Source organism: Oncorhynchus tshawytscha, unplaced genomic scaffold (genome assembly GCF_018296145.1).
Source record: "Oncorhynchus tshawytscha isolate Ot180627B unplaced genomic scaffold, Otsh_v2.0 Un_contig_17244_pilon_pilon, whole genome shotgun sequence".
NCBI lineage: Eukaryota > Metazoa > Chordata > Actinopteri > Salmoniformes > Salmonidae > Oncorhynchus > Oncorhynchus tshawytscha.
The window spans coordinates 15,001-35,736 of NW_024608764.1; the positions used below are offsets into that span (position 1 = coordinate 15,001).

The 20,736-nt window shown below is 47.1% G+C and overlaps 1 protein-coding gene across 1 annotated transcript in view; it reads left to right on the top strand.

Annotated features, from left to right (window-relative positions):
* Window positions 1-20,736, top strand: part of abcc1 (ATP-binding cassette, sub-family C (CFTR/MRP), member 1) — a gene marked incomplete at its 5' end in the record, with an annotated part of 45,048 nt that overhangs the window by 12,689 nt on the left and 11,623 nt on the right. The window contains 10 exon segments of the mRNA XM_042313614.1: window positions 540-707; window positions 5,038-5,215; window positions 9,991-10,042; window positions 10,244-10,358; window positions 11,064-11,271; window positions 11,912-12,098; window positions 12,482-12,605; window positions 13,431-13,639; window positions 14,377-14,503; window positions 15,955-16,056. Coding sequence (XP_042169548.1) covers window positions 540-707; window positions 5,038-5,215; window positions 9,991-10,042; window positions 10,244-10,358; window positions 11,064-11,271; window positions 11,912-12,098; window positions 12,482-12,605; window positions 13,431-13,639; window positions 14,377-14,503; window positions 15,955-16,056 — 1,470 coding nt within the window.

Genomic DNA, 20,736 nt, shown 5'->3' on the forward strand with positions numbered 1-20,736 from the left:
GGTTAGATCAGGAGAAGGTGAGGACAGGAGGGGGTCTGGTGGGGGTTAGATCAGGGAGAAGGTGAGGACAGGAGGGGGTCTGGTGGGGGTTAGATCAGGAGAAGGTGAGGACAGGAGGGGGTCTGGTGGGGGTTAGATCAGGGAGAAGGTGAGGACAGGAGGGGGTCTGGTGGGGGTTAGATCAGGGAGAAGGTGAGGACAGGAGGGGGTCTGGTGGGTGTTCGATTGGGGAGAAGGTGAGGACAGGAGGGGGTTCGATTGGGGAGAAGGTGAGGACAGGAGGGGGTCTGGTGGGTGTTAGGGTTAGATCAGGGAGAAGGTGAGGCCATGGTCACTGGTTTTGTAAGTGCTGGGACCCACTGGTATGCCCAGGGAAGGAACCAGGTTGTTGGTTTGAAACACCCCCTGTGTGTCTTGAGATAATGTATCCTACTGTACAGGTAGTGAATGGAGAACCCATGTCTGGCCTTGGGTACTGGCAGTATTGATGGTTGTATTTTAACATGGGTGTCTTCCCTCCTCCTCCCCCTCCTCCTCAGGGTGTGAACCTGTCAGGTGGTCAGAAGCAGAGGGTCAGTCTGGCCAGGGCAGTCTACTGCGACTGTGCTGTCTATCTATTGGACGATCCTCTGTCGGCGGTCGACGCCCACGTGGGCAAACACATCTTCGAGAAGGTTGTCGGGCCTCAGGGAGTCCTCAAGGACAGGGTAAGAGGTCGTAACCCCAAAACAGAGGTCAGGGTTTATAATAGGGATGTGGTTTGGATTTGGTTTACAGTGTGACTCTCTCTGTGTGTGTGACTGATTTTTGTCTCTGTAGACTCGTGCTGGTGACACTGTGTGTGTCTTCCTTTATAGGATGTCACACACACGTTATGGGACGTCCTTGCTGGGGGCGGGACTACTCGTTAGGGGCGGGACTACTTGTTAGGGGCGGGTCTACTCGTTAGGGGCGGGTCTACTCGTCAGGACAGTGACCGTGTCTTCCTTCAGACACAGTCTAATCAGACCAGACCCAGCTGGTACCTGGTTCCTCTACAGTCAATGAACTAATCAGACCAGACCCAGCTGTTATCTGGTTCCTAATTATACAGTCAATGAACCAATCAGACCAGACCCAGCTGGTACCTGGTTCCTCTACAGTCAATGAACTAAACAGACCAGACCCTGCTGGTACCTGGTTCCTCTACAGTCAATGAACTAATCAGACCAGACCCAGCTGGTACCTGGTTAATATTATACAGTCAATGAACTAAACAGACCAGACCCAGCTGTTATCTGGTTCCTCTACAGTCAATGAACTAAACAGACCAGACCCAGCTGGTACCTGGTTCCTCTACAGTCAATGAACTAATCAGACCAGACCCATCTGGTACCAGGTTCATATTATACAGTCAATGAACTAATCAGACCAGACCCAGCTGGTACCTGGTTCATATTATACAGTCAATGAACTAAACAGACCAGACCCAGCTGGTACCTGGTTCATATTATACAGTCAATGAACTAAACAGACCAGACCCAGCTGGTACCTGGTTCCTCTACAGTCAATGAACTAAACAGACCAGACCCAGCTGGTATCTGGTTCCTCTACAGTCAATGAACTAAACAGACCAGACCCAGCTGGTACCTAGTTCCTCTACAGTCAATGAACTAATCAGACCAGACCCATCTGGTACCAGGTTCATATTATACAGTCAATGAACTAATCAGACCAGACCCAGCTGGTACCTGGTTCATATTATACAGTCAATGAACTAATCAGACCAGACCCAGCTGGTACCTGGTTCATATTATACAGTCAATGAACTAAACAGACCAGACCCAGCTGGTATCTGGTTCCTCTACAGTCAATGAACTAAACAGACCAGACCCAGCTGGTATCTGGTTCCTCTACAGTCAATGAACTAATCAGACCAGACCCAGCTGGTACCTGGTTCATATTATACAGTCAATGAACTAATCAGACCAGACCCAGCTGGTACCTGGTTCCTCTACAGTCAATGAACTAATCAGACCAGACCCAGCTGGTATCTGGTTCCTCTACAGTCAATGAACTAAACAGACCAGACCAGACCCAGCTGGTACCTGGTTCATATTATACAGTCAATGAACTAATCAGACCAGACCCAGCTGGTATCTGGTTCATATTATACAGTCAATGAACTAAACAGACCAGACCCAGCTGGTACCTGGTTCCTCTACAGTCAATGAACTAAACAGACCAGACCCAGCTGGTACCTGGTTCCTCTACAGTCAATGAACTAAACAGACCAGACCCAGCTGGTACCTGGTTCCTCTACAGTCAATGAACTAATCAGACCAGACCCAGCTGGTACTTGGTTCCTCTACAGTCAATGAACTAAACAGACCAGACCCAGCTGGTACCTGGTTCCTCTACAGTCAATGAACTAATCAGACCAGACCCAGCTGGTACCTGGTTCCTCTACAGTCAATGAACTAATCAGACCAGACCCAGCTGGTACCTGGTTCATATTATACAGTCAATGAACTAAACAGACCAGACCCAGCTGGTACCTGGTTCCTCTACAGTCAATGAACTAAACAGACCAGACCCAGCTGGTATGTGGTTCATATTATACAGTCAATGAACTAAGGTAAATGGTAAATGGCCTAAGTGAACTATCTTAATTTATCCACCATCTTTGAAACGGACTCAACCTCACAAATCCCCGGCCGTCCAGTCTTCAGTCAGCTGTTCATTCAAAATATACAGTATATGTACTGTATATACACTCAGTGTATAAAACATGCTCTTTCCATGACGCAGACTGACCAGGTGAATCCAGGTGATCCCTTATTGATGTCACCTGTTAAATCCACTTCAATCAGTGTAGATGAAGGGGAGGAGACCTGGTTAAAGATGAAGGGGAGGAGACCTGGTTAAAGATGAAGGGGAGGAGACCTGGTTAAAGATGAAGGGGAGGAGACCTGGTTAAAGATGAAGGGGAGGAGACCTGGTTAAAGATGAAGGGGAGGAGACCTGGTTAAAGATGAAGGGAGAAGACCTGGTTAAAGATGAAGGGGAGGAGATCTGGTTAAAGATGAAGAGGAGGAGACCTGGTTAACGATGAAGGGGAGGAGACCTGGTTAACGATGAAGGGGAGGAGACCTGGTTAAAGATGAAGGGAGGAGACCTGGTTAAAGATGAAGGGAGGAGACCTGGTTAAAGATGAAGGGAGGAGACCTGGTTAAAGATGAAGGGGAGGAGACCTGGTTAAAGATGAAGAGGAGGAGACCTGGTTAACGATGAAGGAGGAGACCTGGTTAAAGATGAAGGGGAGGAGACCTGGTTAAAGATGAAGGGGACCCAGAGACCTGGTTAAAGATGAAGGGGGAGACCTGGTTAAAGATGAAGGGGAGACCTGGTTAAAGATGAAGGGGAGGAGACCTGGTTAAAGATGAAGGAGGAGACCTGGTTAAAGATGAAGGGGAGGAGACCTGGTTAAAGATGAAGGAGGAGACCTGGTTAAAGATGAAGGGGAGGAGACCTGGTTAAAGATGAAGGGGAGGAGACCTGGTTAAAGATGAAGGGAGGAGACCTGGTTAAAGATGAAGGGGAGGAGACCTGGTTAAAGATGAAGGGGAGGAGACCTGGTTAAAGATGAAGGGGGAGACCTGGTTAAAGATGAAGGGGAGGAGACCTGGTTAAAGATGAAGGGGGCGAGACCAGGTTAAAGATGAAGGGGAGGAGACCAGGTTCTAAGGATGAAGGGGAAGAGACCAGGTTAAAGATGAAGGGGTCCAGAGACCAGGTTAAAGATGAAGGGGGAGACCTGGTTAAAGATGAAGGGGAGGAGACCTGGTTAAAGATGAAGGGGAGGAGACCTGGTTAAAGATGAAGGGGAGGAGACCTGGTTAAAGATGAAGGGAGGAGACCTGGTTAAAGATGAAGGGGAGGAGACCTGGTTAAAGATGAAGGGGAGGAGACCTGGTTGAAGATGAAGGGGAGGAGACCTGGTTAAAGATGAAGGGGAGGAGACCTGGTTAAAGATGAAGGGGAGAAGACCTGGTTAAAGATGAAGGGGAGGAGATCTGGTTAAAGATGAAGAGACCTGGTTAAGATGAAGGGGAGGAGACCTGGTTAAAGATGAAGGGGAGGAGACCTGGTTAAAGATGAAGGGGGGGAGACCTGGTTAAAGATGAAGGGGAGGAGACCTGGTTAAAGATGAAGGGGAGGAGACCTGGTTAAAGATGAAGGGAGGAGACCTGGTTAAAGATGAAGGGGAGGAGACCTGGTTAAAGATGAAGGGGAGGAGACCTGGTTAAAGATGAAGGGGAGGAGACCTGGTTAAAGATGAAGGGGAGGAGACCTGGTTAAAGATGAAGGGGAGGAGACCTGGTTAAAGATGAAGGGGAGGAGACCTGGTTAAAGATGAAGGGGGGAGACCTGGTTAAAGATGAAGGGGAGGAGACCTGGTTAAAGATGAAGGGGCGAGACCAGGTTAAAGATGAAGGGGAGGAGACCTGGTTAAAGATGAAGGGGAGGAGACCTGGTTAAAGATGAAGGGGAGGAGACCTGGTTAAAGATGAAGGGGAGGAGACCTGGTTAAAGATGAAGGGGAGGAGACCTGGTTAAAGATGAAGGGGGGAGACCTGGTTAAAGATGAAGGGGGAGACCTGGTTAAAGATGAAGGGGAGGAGACCTGGTTAAAGATGAAGGGGAGGAGACCTGGTTAAAGATGAAGGGGAGGAGACCAGGTTAAAGATGAAGGGGAAGAGACCAGGTTAAAGATGAAGGGGGAGACCAGGTTAAAGATGAAGGGGAGAAGACCTGGTTAAAGATGAAGGGGAGGAGACCTGGTTAAAGATGAAGGGGAGGAGACCTGGTTAAAGATGAAGGGGAGGATACCTGGGTAAAGGAGGATTTTTAAGCCTTGAGACAACTGAGACATGGATTGTGTCTGTGTACCATATCTATCTTCAATCTGTCAATTCAGCTAAAATCCCTTAATATACTGGATCTATTTAAAAAGCCCTACTCTGACCCTCTGTGTGTGTGTTTCTGTCTCCGTAGACTCGTGTCCTGGTGACCCACGGTCTGAGCTTCCTGCCCCAGGCAGATCTGATCCTGGTGATGGTGGAGGGAGAGATCACTGAGAGGGGCTCCTACCTGGAGCTGATGGCACGGGACGGGGCCTTCGCTGAGTTCCTCAGGACTTACGCCAACAAAGAGCAGGAAGATGACGAATCAGGTGACATATGTTATCTTCATCATCATCAGCAGCTAGCTAGCTAGCTACATCTCTACACTATAGTCATTTAATGTATTACATGTAGTCAGTTACTTCCCAACCCTGCCTTTCACTATTGTTTTTCTAATTAATGTATTTTTACGTTTGTCTCTTTCTCATCTCCCTCATCTCTCTCTTCTCTCTCCTTCTACTTTCTCCTCTCTCCTTCACTCATGTCTTTCTCTCTCTTCTCTTCTCTTCTCTCTGTCTTTCTCTCTCTTCTCTCTCTCTCTTCTTCTCTCTCTCCTCTCCTCTCCCTCTTTCTCCTCTCTCCTTCACTCGTGTCTTTCTCTCTCTTCTCTTCTCTTCTCTCTGTCTTTCTCTCTCTTCTCTCTCTCTTCTTCTCTCTCTCCTCTCTTCTCCTCATTCTTCTTCTCTCCTTCACTCTCTCTTTCTTTCTCTCCTTCACTCTCTCTTTCTTTCTCTCCTCTCTCTCTCTTTCTCTCTCTTCTCTCTCTCTCTCCTTCACTCTCTCTCTCTCTCTCTCTCTCTTTTCTCTCTCTTCTTCTCTCTCCTTCACTCTCTCTTTCTCTCTCTTCTCTCTCATTCTCTCTCTCTCCTCTCTCTCTTCTTCTCTCTGTCCTCTCTTCTCCCTCTCTCCTTCTCTCTCCTTCACTCTATCTTTCTCTCTCTCCTTCACTCTCTTCTCTCTCTCTCTCCTTCACTCTCTCTCTCTCTCCTTCACTCTCTCTCTCTCTCCTTCTCTCTCTCTCTTCTTCTCTTTCTCTCTCATCTTCTCTCTCATTCTCTCTCTCCTCTCTCCTCTCTCTCTTTTTCTCTCTGTCCTCTCTTCTCCCTCTCTCTCTTCTTCTCTCTCCTTCACTATCTTCTCTCTCTCTTCTTCTCTCTCTCTCCTCTCTTTTCTCTCTCTTCTTCTCTCTCCTTCACTCTCTCTTTCTCTCTCTTCTTCTCTCTCATTCTCTCTCTCTCTCTCTCTCTCTCTCTCTTCTTCTCTCTCATTCTCTCTCTCTCCTCTCTCTCTCTCCTTCACACTCTCTTCTCTCTCTCTCTCCTTCACTCTCTCTCTCTTTCCTTCACTCTCTCTTTCTCTCTCTCTCTCTCTTCACTCTCTCTCTTTCGCTCTCTCTCTCTCTTTCGCTCTCTCTCTCTCTTTCGCTCTCTCTTTCTTTCTCTCTCTCTCGCTCTCTCTCTCTCTCTCTCTCTCTCTCTCTCTCCCTTCGCTCTGTCTCTCGCTCTCCTTTGCTCTCTCTCTTGTGCTCTCTCGCTCTCCTTTGCTCTCTCTCTCTGTCTCTCTCTGTCTCTCTCTCTCTCGCTCTCATTCTCTTTCTTTCATCCCCCTTTTTTGTCCTGTCTGCCATTCAGAAGAGGGGAGGGAGGAGGAGGATACTGAAGGTTTGATTGGTTGTCTGTCCCCCTAGGAGACTTGGGTTGTGTCCCAAATGGAACCATATTCACTATGTAGTGTACTTGTTTGGACCAGAGCCATATGAGTTCTATGTAGGGAATAGATTGCCATCTGGGACACAGCCTTGGTTTAGTCAGGGTTTCTATCCTAATACAGGCTACCTCTCCTTGTCTCCTCCCTATTTCCCTTAACAAACACTACTGATCTGGACTGGTAGCTTTGTTCCACCCTCCTGATCTGTTAGGAGAGTACAGGGGTCAGGCTACAGGACTGGTGTGGAGATAAAAAAATAAAAAAATAATTGGTTTAGTTGGGTGGAATTCCAGGAATTATTTTTCACATCAGTGTCGCTGATTTCAGATTGTCACTCTGATCTGAGGGTATGAGGTCACTGATCTGAGGGTATGAGGTCTCTGATCTGAGGGTATGAGGTAACTCTGATCTGAGGGTATGAGGTCACTCTGATCTGAGGGTATGAGGTCACTCTGATCTGAGGGTATGAGGTCACACTGATCTGAGGGTATGAGATCACTGGTATGAGGTCACTGATCTGAGGGTATGAGGTCACTTTGATATGAGGTTATGAGGTCACTTTGATATGAGGGTATGAGGTCACTCTGGTATGCGGGTATGAGGTCACGAGGTCACTGGTATGAGGTCACTGATCTGAGGGCATGAGGTCACTGATCTGAGGGCATGAGGTCACTGATCTAAGGGTATGAGGTCACTCTGATATGAGGGTATGAGGTCACGAGGTCACTGATCTAAGGGTATGAGGTAACTCTGATCTGAGGGTTTGAGGTCACTCTGATCTGGGGCTATGAGACAAGGGTGGTAGGCCATGTAAAGGCTGTGTAAAGATGGCCCTGCAGTATGGACACACAAGACAGCCTGGCCCATGCATGTGTTTGCATGTCAGCTACACTACAGCAGCACTCAGAGAAAACACAGGTCCTCCTGGTCCAAGCCCATGTTGTTTTCAACTCTACAACCTGACACTGTGATGGGTGGGTTCTGGGCTGGATGGCTTGGAGGAGGGCTGATTGAGAGATGATGGCTGGGAGGAGGGCTGATTGAGTGATGATGGGTGGGTTCTGGGCTGGATGGCTGGGAGGAGAGTTGATTGAGTGATGATGGCTGGGAGGAGGACTGATTGAGTGATGGGCTGGATGGCTGGGAGGAGGGCTGATTGAGTGATGGGTGAGTTCTCAGGGTTGGGTGGGGCTGAATCCTGGGGTCTGAGTGTGATGGCTGTGCAATGGGCTGAGGCTGTGAGGTGTCAGGGTTGGGTGGGGCTGGATCCTGGGGTCTGAGTGTGATGGCTGGGCAGTGGGCTGAGGCTGTGAGGTGTCAGGGTTGGGTGGGGCTAGATCCTGGGGTCTGAGTGTGATGGCTGGGCAATGGGCTGAGGCTGTGAGGTGTCAGGGTTGGGTGGGGCTGGATGGCTGGGGTCTGAGTGTGATGGCTGGGCAATGGGCTGAGGCTGTGAGGTGTCAGGTTTGGGTGGGGCTGGATCCTGGGGTCTGAGTGTGATGGTGGCTGGGCAATGGGCTGAGGCTGTGAGGTGTCAGGGTTGGGTGGGGCTGGATGGCTGGGGTCTGAGTGTGATGGCTGGGCAATGGGCTGAGGCTGTGAGGTGTCAGGTTTGGGTGGGGCTGGATCCTGGGGTCTGAGTGTGATGGCTGGGCAATGGGCTGAGGCTGTGAGGTGTCTGGGTTGGGTGGGGCTGGATCCTGGGGTCTGAGTGTGATGGCTGGGCAATGGGCTGAGACTGTGAGGTGTCATGGTTGAGTGGGGCTGGATCCTGGGGTCTGAGTGTGATGGGGAAGGAACTGCATGAGATTCTGGCTGGCAATGACAAAATTTAATAGTTTGGGTGGAAATGTTCTGATCAATTTGAGTTATACAGCATCTTGTCAAGGGTTTGAAGACACAGAAGCACTTTTGACATGAGCATGGGGTGATGTTTAAAACCATTTAGTTGTGACAACACGGAGAGTTTATCTCACTGGTATCATTAGAACATGATATCAGTGATGCTGGATGGATTATAACATGATATCTGATGGTTGGTATCATTATAACATGATATCAGTGATGCTGGTTGGTATCATTATAACATGATATCAGTGATGCTGGATGGATTCCCTGGTTGGTATCATTATAACATGATATCAGTGATGCTGGTTGGTATCATTATAACATGATATCAGTGATGCTGGATGGATACCCTGGTTGGTATCATTACAACATGGTATCAGTGATGCTGGATGGATACCCTGGTTGGTATCATTATAACATGATATCAGTGATGCTGGATGGATACCCTGGTTGGTATCATTACAACATGATGTGATGGATATACCCTGGTTGGTATCATTATAACAGATATCTCTGGGGTCAGGTTCAGTGTACTTCCCGAAGGGCACCCTATTCCCTGTAAAGTGCACTGCTTTAGACCAGAGCCCTGTATAGTGCACGACTTACCTATTCCCTATATAGTGCACTACTTTTGACCCGGGGCCCCATCATACCTCAATCAAAAGTAGTGCACTATTTAGGGAATAGGGTGCATTTGGGAAACATCCTTAGTAGGCTTGGGAGATATACTGCGTATACTGTATAAAGAAGTGTTTCAGACATACAGACGGTACGACTTCCTCGCTACGAGCCACTCCACTGTTTTATACAACTCTTAAAGTTCAAGTTGAACTATAAGACATCTAAAGATGTGTTGAAATAAGTTCTCTCCAGTTCAGGACTCCAGCTCTGCGTTTGGTTTGCTAACTTAATAAGTAGCTGGATGTCAGGATGAAGAGTCTTGGTTACAGCAGAGATATTCAACCCCCCCTGTTCCTGGATTAAGATCCCTGGTGCCTAAATTGTTTTGTGTGTTTTTTTTGGGGGGGGGAAACAGCGCCCCCTTGTGTGCACTTCTGGTAATACCATACACCTCGGTATGGTACAGAAACAGTATGACATTCAGGGGAGTTTGGGTTAAACCCCCGGAAGACACATTTCAGTTGAATGCATTCAGTTGTACAACGGACTTAGGTATCTCCCCCTTTTCCCATCTGGATACTGCTCAACCCTGCTCCTTAGTTTCTATCCTAGTAGTTAAGGTTAGGATTGGGGCGTGGGGATCTGACCTGAGACCACTGCTAAGGGGCAGGTGTTTCCCTGGAGCTGTTCTGACCCTGCTTTGTGTGGTGCTAATGCTGCTAGGGTTATTCTATCTGTGTGTGTGTGTGTGTGTTTGTGCTTGTGTGTGCGTGTGAGATAGTGTGCGTGTGTTTTGAGTCTAGAGTGTGTGATGTACTCCCTATAATCAGTGAAAGGTCTGACCAGGTCTCTTCTCTGGGATGTCTAGACTCTGCACCAAAGAGAGGACTGGAGAATGGACTTCCTGCTGCTGTGATTGGGTGAGTGAACACTCCACTCTGCTGAAATCCCTGGCTTTACAGCTCACGCTAAACTCTACAAACATCTCAAATCTCTGGCACACTCTCTCTGTCTCTAGTCAGAACCATACCAGTACAACTCTCTCTCTCTCTCTCTTCTCTCTCTCTCTCTGTCTCTCTGACTCTGTCTCTCTCTCTCTGTCTGTCTGTCTGTGTCTCCAGTCAGAACCATTCCAGTACATCAGCAGTGAGGACAGAAGGAGAGGTCCTGGGAAAGAAGGCCAAGAACGCTGAGGTGGGGAGAATCACAGAGGCTGACAAGGCCAACACCGGGCGGGTAAGAGGCTGTGTGTGTGAGATCTTAAATGACTCCCTATTAACAGTCAATGTAGTATACCAGAGCCTCAGAGCAACTGTCCATCTCTTACATTGAACCTCTCCTCTTTTTTTCTCTTTCTCGGTGTCTCTTTCTCTCTTTTCTTGGTCTCTCTTTCTCTCTCTCTCTCTTCCCTCTTCTTGGTCTCCTCTCTTTTCTTGGTCTCTCTTTCTCTCTTTCTCTCTCTTTTCTCTCTTTCCTCTCTTTTCTTGGTCTCTTTCTCTCTTGCTCTCTTCCCTCTTGGCCTCTCTCCTCTTTTCTTTCTCTCTCTCTCTCTCTCCTCTCTTTTCTTTGTCTCTTTCTTTCTCTTCCCTCTTTTCTTGGTTTCCTCTCTTTTCTTGGTCTCTTTCTCTCACTCGCTCTCTTCCCTCTTGGTCTCTCTCCTCTCTTTTCTTGGTCTCTTTCTCGCTCTTCCTTCTTCTGTCTCTCTCTCTCTCACTCTCTGTCTCTCTCTTGGTCTCTCTCACTCTCTGTCTCTCTCTTGGTCTCTGTCTCTCTCTCTCTCTCTCTCACTCTCTGTCTCTCTCTTGGTCTCTCTCACTCTCTGTCTCTCTCTTGGTCTCTCTCTCTCTCTGTCTCTCTCTCTCTCTCTCACTCTCTGTCTCTCTCTTGGTCTCTCTCACTCTCTCTCGCTCTCTGTCTCTGTCTCTCTCTCTCTCCCTCTAGGTGAAGTTGTCAGTATTCTGGGAGTATATGAAGGCTATAGGGGTGGTGTTGTCCTGTGTCAGTATCTTCCTGTTCTTCAGTCACCACTTCGCCTCTCTCTTCTCTAACTACTGGCTCAGTCTGTGGACTGACGACCCAGTCGTCAACGGAACCCAGCCCAGCAGAGAGATGAGACTGGGGGTGTACGGAGCTCTGGGGGCCTCACAGGGTAAGGACGTTGGTGTGTGTTAGTCTCTGTGTCTGTGGGTGGTATCCTGGTCTGTCTACAAGTCTTCATGTTCAACTCTCTCCCTTCCTCTCTCCTCTCTCTTCTCCCAATTCCCCCCTCCCCTCACTCTCCTCCCCACTCTCTTCTCTCCCCTCTCTCCTCCCTTACTCCCCTCCCCCTCCCCCTCTGCTCTCCTCCCTCTCACTCTTTCCCCTTCCCCTCTCTCTCTCACCTGTCCCCCTCTCTCCCCTATACCCCCTTCCCCTCTCTCTCCCGTACCCCCCTCTCTCCCCTATACCCCCTTCCCCCTCCCCTGGGGTGTACATGAGCTCTGGGGGTCTACCTCTCTCCTCTCTCTGTGGGTGGTATCCCTCATAGTCCCCCTTCCCTTCTCTCTCTCTCACCGTACCCCCCTCCCCCTCATCCCCCCCCCCTGTCCCCTCTCTCTCACCATCTCTGTCCCCATACCCCCTCTCTCCCCTATACCCCCCCCCCTCTCCCCTATCTCTGTCCCCTTCCTCTCTCTCACCCCCCCCCCCTCTCTCTCCCCTATACCCCTTCCTCCCTCTCTCACCATCTCCCCCCCCCTCTCTCGCCCATACCCCCTTTCTCTGTCCCCATACCACCCCCTCTCTCTCAGGCATAGCTGTGTTCTGCTACTCCATCTCTGTCTCTATCGGTGGTATATTAGCATCACGCTACCTCCACCAGTCCATGCTGTACAACGTACTGCGCTCCCCCATGTCCTTCTTCGAGCGCACCCCCAGCGGTAACCTGGTGAACCGTTTTTCCAAGGAGACAGACACCATTGACTCTATCATCCCAAGGTTTTTACAGAAAATATATAGATATATAGATATATTTATATATAGATATATAAAATCCTTAAATTATTTATTTTTTATTTCATTTTTTAAGTTGTCGATTTTATTATGTCTGTAACATTTTTGTGTATTGTGTATTTATGAAAATGTGAAATTGTCTGAAATTTGTGTGTCGCCTGCTGTTGGTACCATGTAATGCTGCCTTATAGAAGTAAATATTTCCCTGTCGCCTGCTGTTGGTACCATGTAATGCTGCCTTATAGAAGTAAATATTTCCCTGTCGCCTGCTGTTGGTACCATGTAATGCTGCCTTATAGAAGTAAATATTTCCCTGTCGCCTGCTGTTGGTACCATGTAATGCCGCCTTATCTCTCCTCTCTCCCCAGTATCATTAAGATGTTCATGGGCTCCATGTTCAACGTAGTAGGATCCTGTGTGGTCATACTGATCGCTACTCCACTAGTGGCTATTATCATACCTCCTCTGGGGATACTCTACTTCTTTGTCCAGGTGGGTTGCTGAGGGGGGGTTAGAGAGAGAGAGGGTGGTGAGAGAGAGAGTTGGGATGAGAGAGAGATCCCTCTCTCCCTACTCACTGTTATTTCATCTCCCTCCATCACATCCCTCCATCACATCCCTCCATGTCATCCCTCCATGTCATCCCTCCATGTCATCCCTCCATGTCATCCCTCCATGTCATCCCTCCATGTCATCCCTCCATCACATCCCTCCATGTCATCCCTCCATGTCACATCCCTCCATGTCATCCCTCCATGTCATCCCTCCATTACATCCCTCCGTGTCATCCCTCCGTGTCATCCCTCCATCACATCCCTCCATCACATCCCTCCATGTCATCCCTCATCACATCCCTCCATGTCATCCCTCCATCACATCCCTCCATCACATCCCTCCATCACATCCCTCCATCACATCCCTCCATCACATTCCTCCATGTCATTCCTCCATGTCATCCCTCCATCACATCCCTCCATGTCATTCCTCCATGTCATTCCTCCATGTCATCCCTCCATATCATCCCTCCATCACATCCCTCCATGTCATTCCTCCATGTCATCCCTCCATGTCATCCCTCCATGTCATCCCTCCATCACATCCCTCCATGTCATCCCTCCTCATGTCATCCCATGTCATCATCTCATGTCCATCTCCATGTCATCCCTCCATGTCATCCCTCCGTGTCATCCCTCTGTGTCATCCCTCCATCACATCCCTCTGTGTCATCCCTCCATCACATCCCTCTGTGTCATCCCTCCATCACATCCCTCTGTGTCATCCCTCCGTGTCATCCCTCCGTGTCATCCCTCCCCACAGCGTTTCTACGTGGCGTCGTCTCGTCAGTTGAAGCGTCTGGAGTCGGTCAGTCGCTCCCCGGTCTACACACACTTCAACGAGACGTTGCTAGGCGCCAGCGTCATCCGAGCCTTTGGGGAGCAGGAACGCTTCATCAGGGAGAGTGACGGTCGAGTTGACCACAACCAGAAAGCATACTACCCCAGCATCGTAGCCAACCGAGGAGCGCGGTCACACACACACACCTTTATTGGTTGAATCAATAAGTCATGTTGAGATATAAAATATTTTTAAAACAAACTACATACTAATGAGACCTGGTCAACATTTATAGCAGGTACTATTAACATTCACCTGCGTCTGGAGTTTGTAGGGAACTGTACCGTAATGTCTCTAATATCTCTCTGTGTTGTAGGTGGCTGGCGGTGCGTCTGGAGTTTGTAGGGAACTGTACCGTAATGTCTCTAATATCTCTGTGTTGTAGGTGGCTGGCGGTGCGTCTGGAGTTCGTAGGGAACTGTACCGTAATGTCTCTAATATCTCTGTGTTGTAGGTGGCTGGCGGTGCGTCTGGAGTTTGTAGGGAACTGTACCGTAATGTCTCTAATATCTCTGTGTTGTAGGTGGCTGGCGGTGCGTCTGGAGTTCGTAGGGAACTGTACCGTAATGTCTCTAATATCTCTGTGTTGTAGGTGGCTGGCGGTGCGTCTGGAGTTTGTAGGGAACTGTACCGTAATGACTCTAATATCTCTGTGTTGTAGGTGGCTGGCGGTGCGTCTGGAGTTTGTAGGGAACTGTACCGTAATGTCTCTAATATCTCTGTGTTGTAGGTGGCTGGCGGTGCGTCTGGAGTTTGTAGGGAACTGTACCGTAATGACTCTAATATCTCTGTGTTGTAGGTGGCTGGCGGTGCGTCTGGAGTTTGTAGGGAACTGTACCGTAATGTCTCTAATATCTCTGTGTTGTAGGTGGCTGGCGGTGCGTCTGGAGTTTGTAGGGAACTGTATCGTAATGTTTGCTGCTCTGTTTGCTGTGATGGCTAGAGAGAGCCTCAGCCCTGGGATCATGGGCCTGTCCATTTCATACGCACTACAGGTCAGTAACGTGTGTGTGTGTGTGTGTGTGTGTGTGTGTGTGTGTGTGTGTGGACACCTGAACCGTAGGAATTGGTGTTTCATTTTTTTTAAACGGATGAGTTCCCTTCATTCTTTGGTTTAGTTTCCACCCCCCCCCCTTCCCCCAAAACAGGCAGTGGATGAATGAGGATCTTCAAGTTAAAGATGATCCTTGTGTTTCTGTGAAACTCACCCCAGGTTGTCTAACCCTGTCAGTCCTGAGACCCCAGGTTGTTTAACCCTGTCAGTCCTGAGACCCCAGGTTGTTTAACCCTGTCAGTCCTGAGACCCCAGGTTGTTTAACCCTGTCAGTCCTGAGACCCCAGGTTGTTTAACCCTGTCAGTCCTGAGACCCCAGGTTGTTTAACCCTGTCAGTCCTGAGACCCCAGGTTGTTTAACCCTGTCAGTCCTGAGACCCCAGGTTGTTTAACCCTGTCAGTCCTGAGACCCCAGGTTGTTTAACCCTGTCAGTCCTGAGACCCCAGGTTGTTTAACCCTGTCAGTCCTGAGACCCCAGGTTGTTTAACCCTGTCAGTCCTGAGACCCCAGGTTGTTTAACCCTGTCAGTCCCGAGACCCCAGGTTGTTTAACCCTGTCAGTCCTGAGACCCCAGGTTGTTTAACCCTGTCAGTCCTGAGACCCCAGGTTGTTTAACCCTGTCAGTCCTGAGACCCCAGGTTGTTTAACCCTGTCAGTCCCGAGACCCCAGGTTGTTTAACCCTGTCAGTCCCGAGATCCCAGGTTGTTTAACCCTGTCAGTCCTGAGATCCCAGGTTGTTTAACCCTGTCAGTCCTGAGACCCCAGGTTGTTTAACCCTGTCAGTCCTGAGACCCCAGGTTGTTGAACCCTGTCAGTCCTGAGACCCCAGGTTGTTTAACCCTATCAGTCCTGAGACCCCAGGTTGTTTAACCCTGTCAGTCCTGAGACCCCAGGTTGTTTAACCCTGTCAGTCCTGAGACCCCAGGTTGTTTAACCCTGTCAGTCCTGAGACCCCAGGTTGTTTAACCCTGTCAGTCCTGAGACCCCAGGTTGTTTAACCCTGTCAGTCCTGAGACCCCAGGTTGTTTAACCCTGTCAGTCCTGAGACCCCAGGTTGTTTAACCCTGTCAGTCCTGAGACCCCAGGTTGTTTAACCCTGTCAGTCCTGAGACCCCAGGTTGTTTAACCCTGTCAGTCCTGAGACCTCATGTGTGAGTCTCAGCTGTTCATAGATGACATCATAGATAGCTTTTAATACTTTGTGACTCAAACCATTCTGACTCTACTTTGCCTCTCTCTGTCTCTGCCTCTCCTTCTCTCTGCCTCGGTCTTTCTGTCTCTCTCTGTCTCTGCCTCTCCTTCTCTCTGCCTCTTTCTCTCACTTTGTCTCTCTCTGCCTCTCCTTCTCTCTGCCCCTGTCTTTCTGTATCTCTGTCTCTCTGTCCTGTAGCTGACGGCCTCTCTGACCTGGCTAGTGAGGATGTCTTCAGATCTGGAAACCAACATTGTGGCCGTGGAGAGAGTCAAGGAGTACGAAGACACAGAGAAAGAGGTACGTCTGTGTGTGTTTATGTTCTCATACACAACTCTGTAGGTAGAGCTGTTGTTGTGACTGTGTGTGTTGTTGTGACTATGTGTGTTGTTGTGACTGTGTGTGTTGTTGTGACTGTGTGTGTTGTTGTGACTGTGTGTGTTGTTGTGACTGTGTGTGTTGTTGTGACTGTGTGTGTTGTTGTGACTATGTGTGTTGTTGTGACTGTGTGTTGTTGGGACTGTGTGTGTTGTTGTGACTGTGTGTTGTTGTGACTGTGTGTGTTGTTGTGACTGTGTGTGTTTATGTTCTCATAGACAACTCTGTAAGTAGAGCTGTGACGGCATTTTGGAAGACTGTTATTGGTCAACCAAATCTACTTCTATAAAATAACATATGACCTGCCATACTGTCCTTCAGTCAGCTGGTCTTTCTATAAAATAACATATGACCCGCCATACTGTCCTTCAGTCAGCTGGTCTTTCTACTTCTATAAAATAACATATGACCTGCCATACTGTCCTTCAGTCAGCTGGTCTTTCTATAAAATAAAATATGACCTGCCATACTGTCCTTCAGTCAGCTGGTCTTTCTATAAAATAACATATGACCTGCCGTACTGTCCTTCAGTCAGCTGGTCTTTCTATAAAATAACATATGACCTGCCATACTGTCCTTCAGTCAGCTGGTCTTTCTATAAAATAAAATGTGACCTGCCGTACTGTCCTTCAGTCAGCTGGTCTTTCTACTTCTATAAAATAACATATGACCTGCCATACTGTCCTTCAGTCAGCTGGTCTTTCTACTTCTATAAAATAACATATGACCTGCCATACTGTCCTTCAGTCAGCTGGTCTTTCTATAAAATAACATATGACCTGCCATACTGTCCTTCCGTCAGCTTGTCTTTCTACTCCTATAAAATAACATATGACCTGCCATACGTCCTTCAGTCAGCTGGTCTTTCTACTCCTATAAAATAACATATGACCTGCCATACTGTCCTTCAGTCAGCTGGTCTTTCTATAAAATAACATATGACCTGCCATACTGTCCTTCAGTCAGCTGGTCTTTCTATAAAATAACATATGACCTGCCATATACTGTCCTTCAGTCAGCTGGTCTTTCTACTCCTATAAAATAACATATGACCTGCCGTACTGTCCTTCAGTCAGCTGGTCTTTCTATAAAATAAAATATGACCTGCCATACTGTCCTCAGTCAGCTGGTCTTTCTATAAAATCACATATGACCTGCCATACTGTCCTTCAGTCAGCTGGTCTTTCTATGAAATAACATGTGACCTGCCGTACTGTCCTTCAGTCAGCTGGTCTTTCTACTTCTATAAAATAACATATGACCTGCCATACTGTCCTTCAGTCAGCTGGTCTTTCTATAAATCAACATATGACCTGCCATACTGTCCTTCAGTCAGCTGGTCTTTCTATAAAATAACATATGACCTGCCGTACTGTCCTTCAGTCAGCTGGTCTTTCTATAAAATAACATATGACCTGCCATACTGTCCTTCAGTCAGCTGGTCTTTCTATAAAATAACATATGACCTGCCATACTGTCCTTCAGTCAGCTGGTCTTTCTATAAAATAACATATGACCTGCCATACTGTCCTTCCGTCAGCTGGTCTTTCTACTCCTATAAAATAACATATGACCTGCCATACTGTCCTTCAGTCAGCTGGTCTTTCTACTCCTATAAAATAACATATGACCTGCCAGACTGTCCTTCAGTCAGCTGGTCTTTCTATAAAATAACATATGACCTGCCATACTGTCCTTCAGTCAGCTGGTCTTTCTATAAAATAACATATGACCCGCCATACTGTCCTTCAGTCAGCTGGTCTTTCTACTTCTATAAAATAACATATGACCTGCCATACTGTCCTTCAGTCAGCTGGTCTTTCTATAAAATAAAATATGACCTGCCATACTGTCCTTCAGTCAGCTGGTCTTTCTATAAAATAACATATGACCTGCCGTACTGTCCTTCAGTCAGCTGGTCTTTCTATAAAATAACATATGACCTGCCGTACTGTCCTTCAGTCAGCTGGTCTTTCTACTCCTATAAAATAACATATGACCTGCCATACTGTCCTTCAGTCAGCTGGTCTTTCTACTTCTATAAAATAACATATGACCTGCCATACTGTCCTTCAGTCAGCTGGTCTTTCTACTTCTATAAAATAACGTATCACCTGCCATACTGTCCTTCAGTCAGCTGGTCTTTCTATAAAATAACATATGACCTGCCATACTGTCCTTCAGTCAGCTGGTCTTTCTATAAAATAACATATGACCTGCCGTACTGTCCTTCAGTCAGCTGGTCTTTCTATAAAATAACATATGACCTGCCATACTGTCCTTCAGTCAGCTGGTCTTTCTATAAAATAAAATGTGACCTGCCGTACTGTCCTTCAGTCAGCTGGTCTTTCTACTTCTATAAAATAACATATGACCTGCCATACTGTCCTTCAGTCAGCTGGTCTTTCTACTTCTATAAAATAACATATGACCTGGCATACTGTCCTTCAGTCAGCTGGTCTTTCTATAAAATAACATATGACCTGCCGTACTGTCCTTCAGTCAGCTGGTCTTTCTACTTCTATAAAATAACATATGACCTGCCATACTGTCCTTCAGTCAGCTGGTCTTTCTATAAAATAACATATGACCTGCCATACTGTCCTTCAGTCAGCTGGTCTTTCTATAAAATAAAATATGACCTGCCATACTGTCCTTCAGTCAGCTGGTCTTTCTATAAAATAACATGTGACCTGCTGTACTGTCCTTCAGTCAGCTGGTCTTTCTACTTCTATAAAATAACATATGACCTGCCATACTGTCCTTCAGTCAGCTGGTCTTTCTATAAAATAACATATGACCTGCCATACTGTCCTTCAGTCAGCTGGTCTTTCTATAAAATAAAATATGACCTGCCGTACTGTCCTTCAGTCAGCTGGTCTTTCTATAAAATAACATATGACCTGCCGTACTGTCCTTCAGTCAGCTGGTCTTTCTATAAAATAACATATGACCTGCCGTACTGTCCTTCAGTCAGCTGGTCTTTCTATAAAATAACATATGACCTGGCATACTGTCCTTCAGGCAGCTGGTCTTTCTATAAAATAACATATGACCTGCCGTACTGTCCTTCAGTCAGCTGGTCTTTCTACTTCTATAAAATAACATATGACCTGCCATACTGTCCTTCAGTCAGCTGGTCTTTCTATAAAATAAAATATGACCTGCCATACTGTCCTTCAGTCAGCTGGTCTTTCTATAAAATAACATATGACCTGCCATACTGTCCTTCAGTCAGCTGGTCTTTCTATAAAATAAAATGTGACCTGCTGTACTGTCCTTCAGTCAGCTGGTCTTTCTACTTCTATAAAATAACATATGACCTGCCATACTGTCCTTCAGTCAGCTGGTCTTTCTATAAAATAACATATGACCTGCCATACTGTCCTTCAGTCAGCTGGTCTTTCTATAAAATAACATATGACCTGCCATACTGTCCTTCAGTCAGCTGGTCTTTCTATAAAATAACATGTGACCTGCTGTACTGTCCTTCAGTCAGCTGGTCTTTCTACTTCTATAAAATAACATATGACCTGCCATACTGTCCTTCAGTCAGCTGGTCTTTCTATAAAATAACATATGACCTGCCATACTGTCCTTCAGTCAGCTGGTCTTTCTATAAAATAAAATATGACCTGCCGTACTGTCCTTCAGTCAGCTGGTCTTTCTATAAAATAACATATGACCTGCCGTACTGTCCTTCAGTCAGCTGGTCTTTCTATAAAATAACATATGACCTGCCGTACTGTCCTTCAGTCAGCTGGTCTTTCTATAAAATAACATATGACCTGGCATACTGTCCTTCAGGCAGCTGGTCTTTCTATAAAATAACATATGACCTGCCGTACTGTCCTTCAGTCAGCTGGTCTTTCTACTTCTATAAAATAACATATGACCTGCCATACTGTCCTTCAGTCAGCTGGTCTTTCTATAAAATAAAATATGACCTGCCATACTGTCCTTCAGTCAGCTGGTCTTTCTATAAAATAACATATGACCTGCCATACTGTCCTTCAGTCAGCTGGTCTTTCTATAAAATAAAATGTGACCTGCTGTACTGTCCTTCAGTCAGCTGGTCTTTCTACTTCTATAAAATAACATATGACCTGCCATACTGTCCTTCAGTCAGCTGGTCTTTCTATAAAATAACATATGACCTGCCATACTGTCCTTCAGTCAGCTGGTCTTTCTATAAAATAACATATGACCTGCCATACTGTCCTTCAGTCAGCTGGTCTTTCTATAAAATAACATGTGACCTGCTGTACTGTCCTTCAGTCAGCTGGTCTTTCTACTTCTATAAAATAACATATGACCTGCCATACTGTCCTTCAGTCAGCTGGTCTTTCTATCAAATAACATATGACCTGCAATACTGTCCTTCAGTCAGCTGGTCTTTCTATAAAATAACATGTGACCTGCCGTACTGTCCTTCAGTCAGCTGGTCTTTCTACTCCTATAAAATAACATATGACCTGCCATACTGTCCTTCAGTCAGCTGGTCTTTCTATAAAATAACATATGACCTGCCATACTGTCCTTCAGTCAGCTGGTCTTTCTATAAAATAACATATGACCTGCCATACTGTCCTTCCGTCAGCT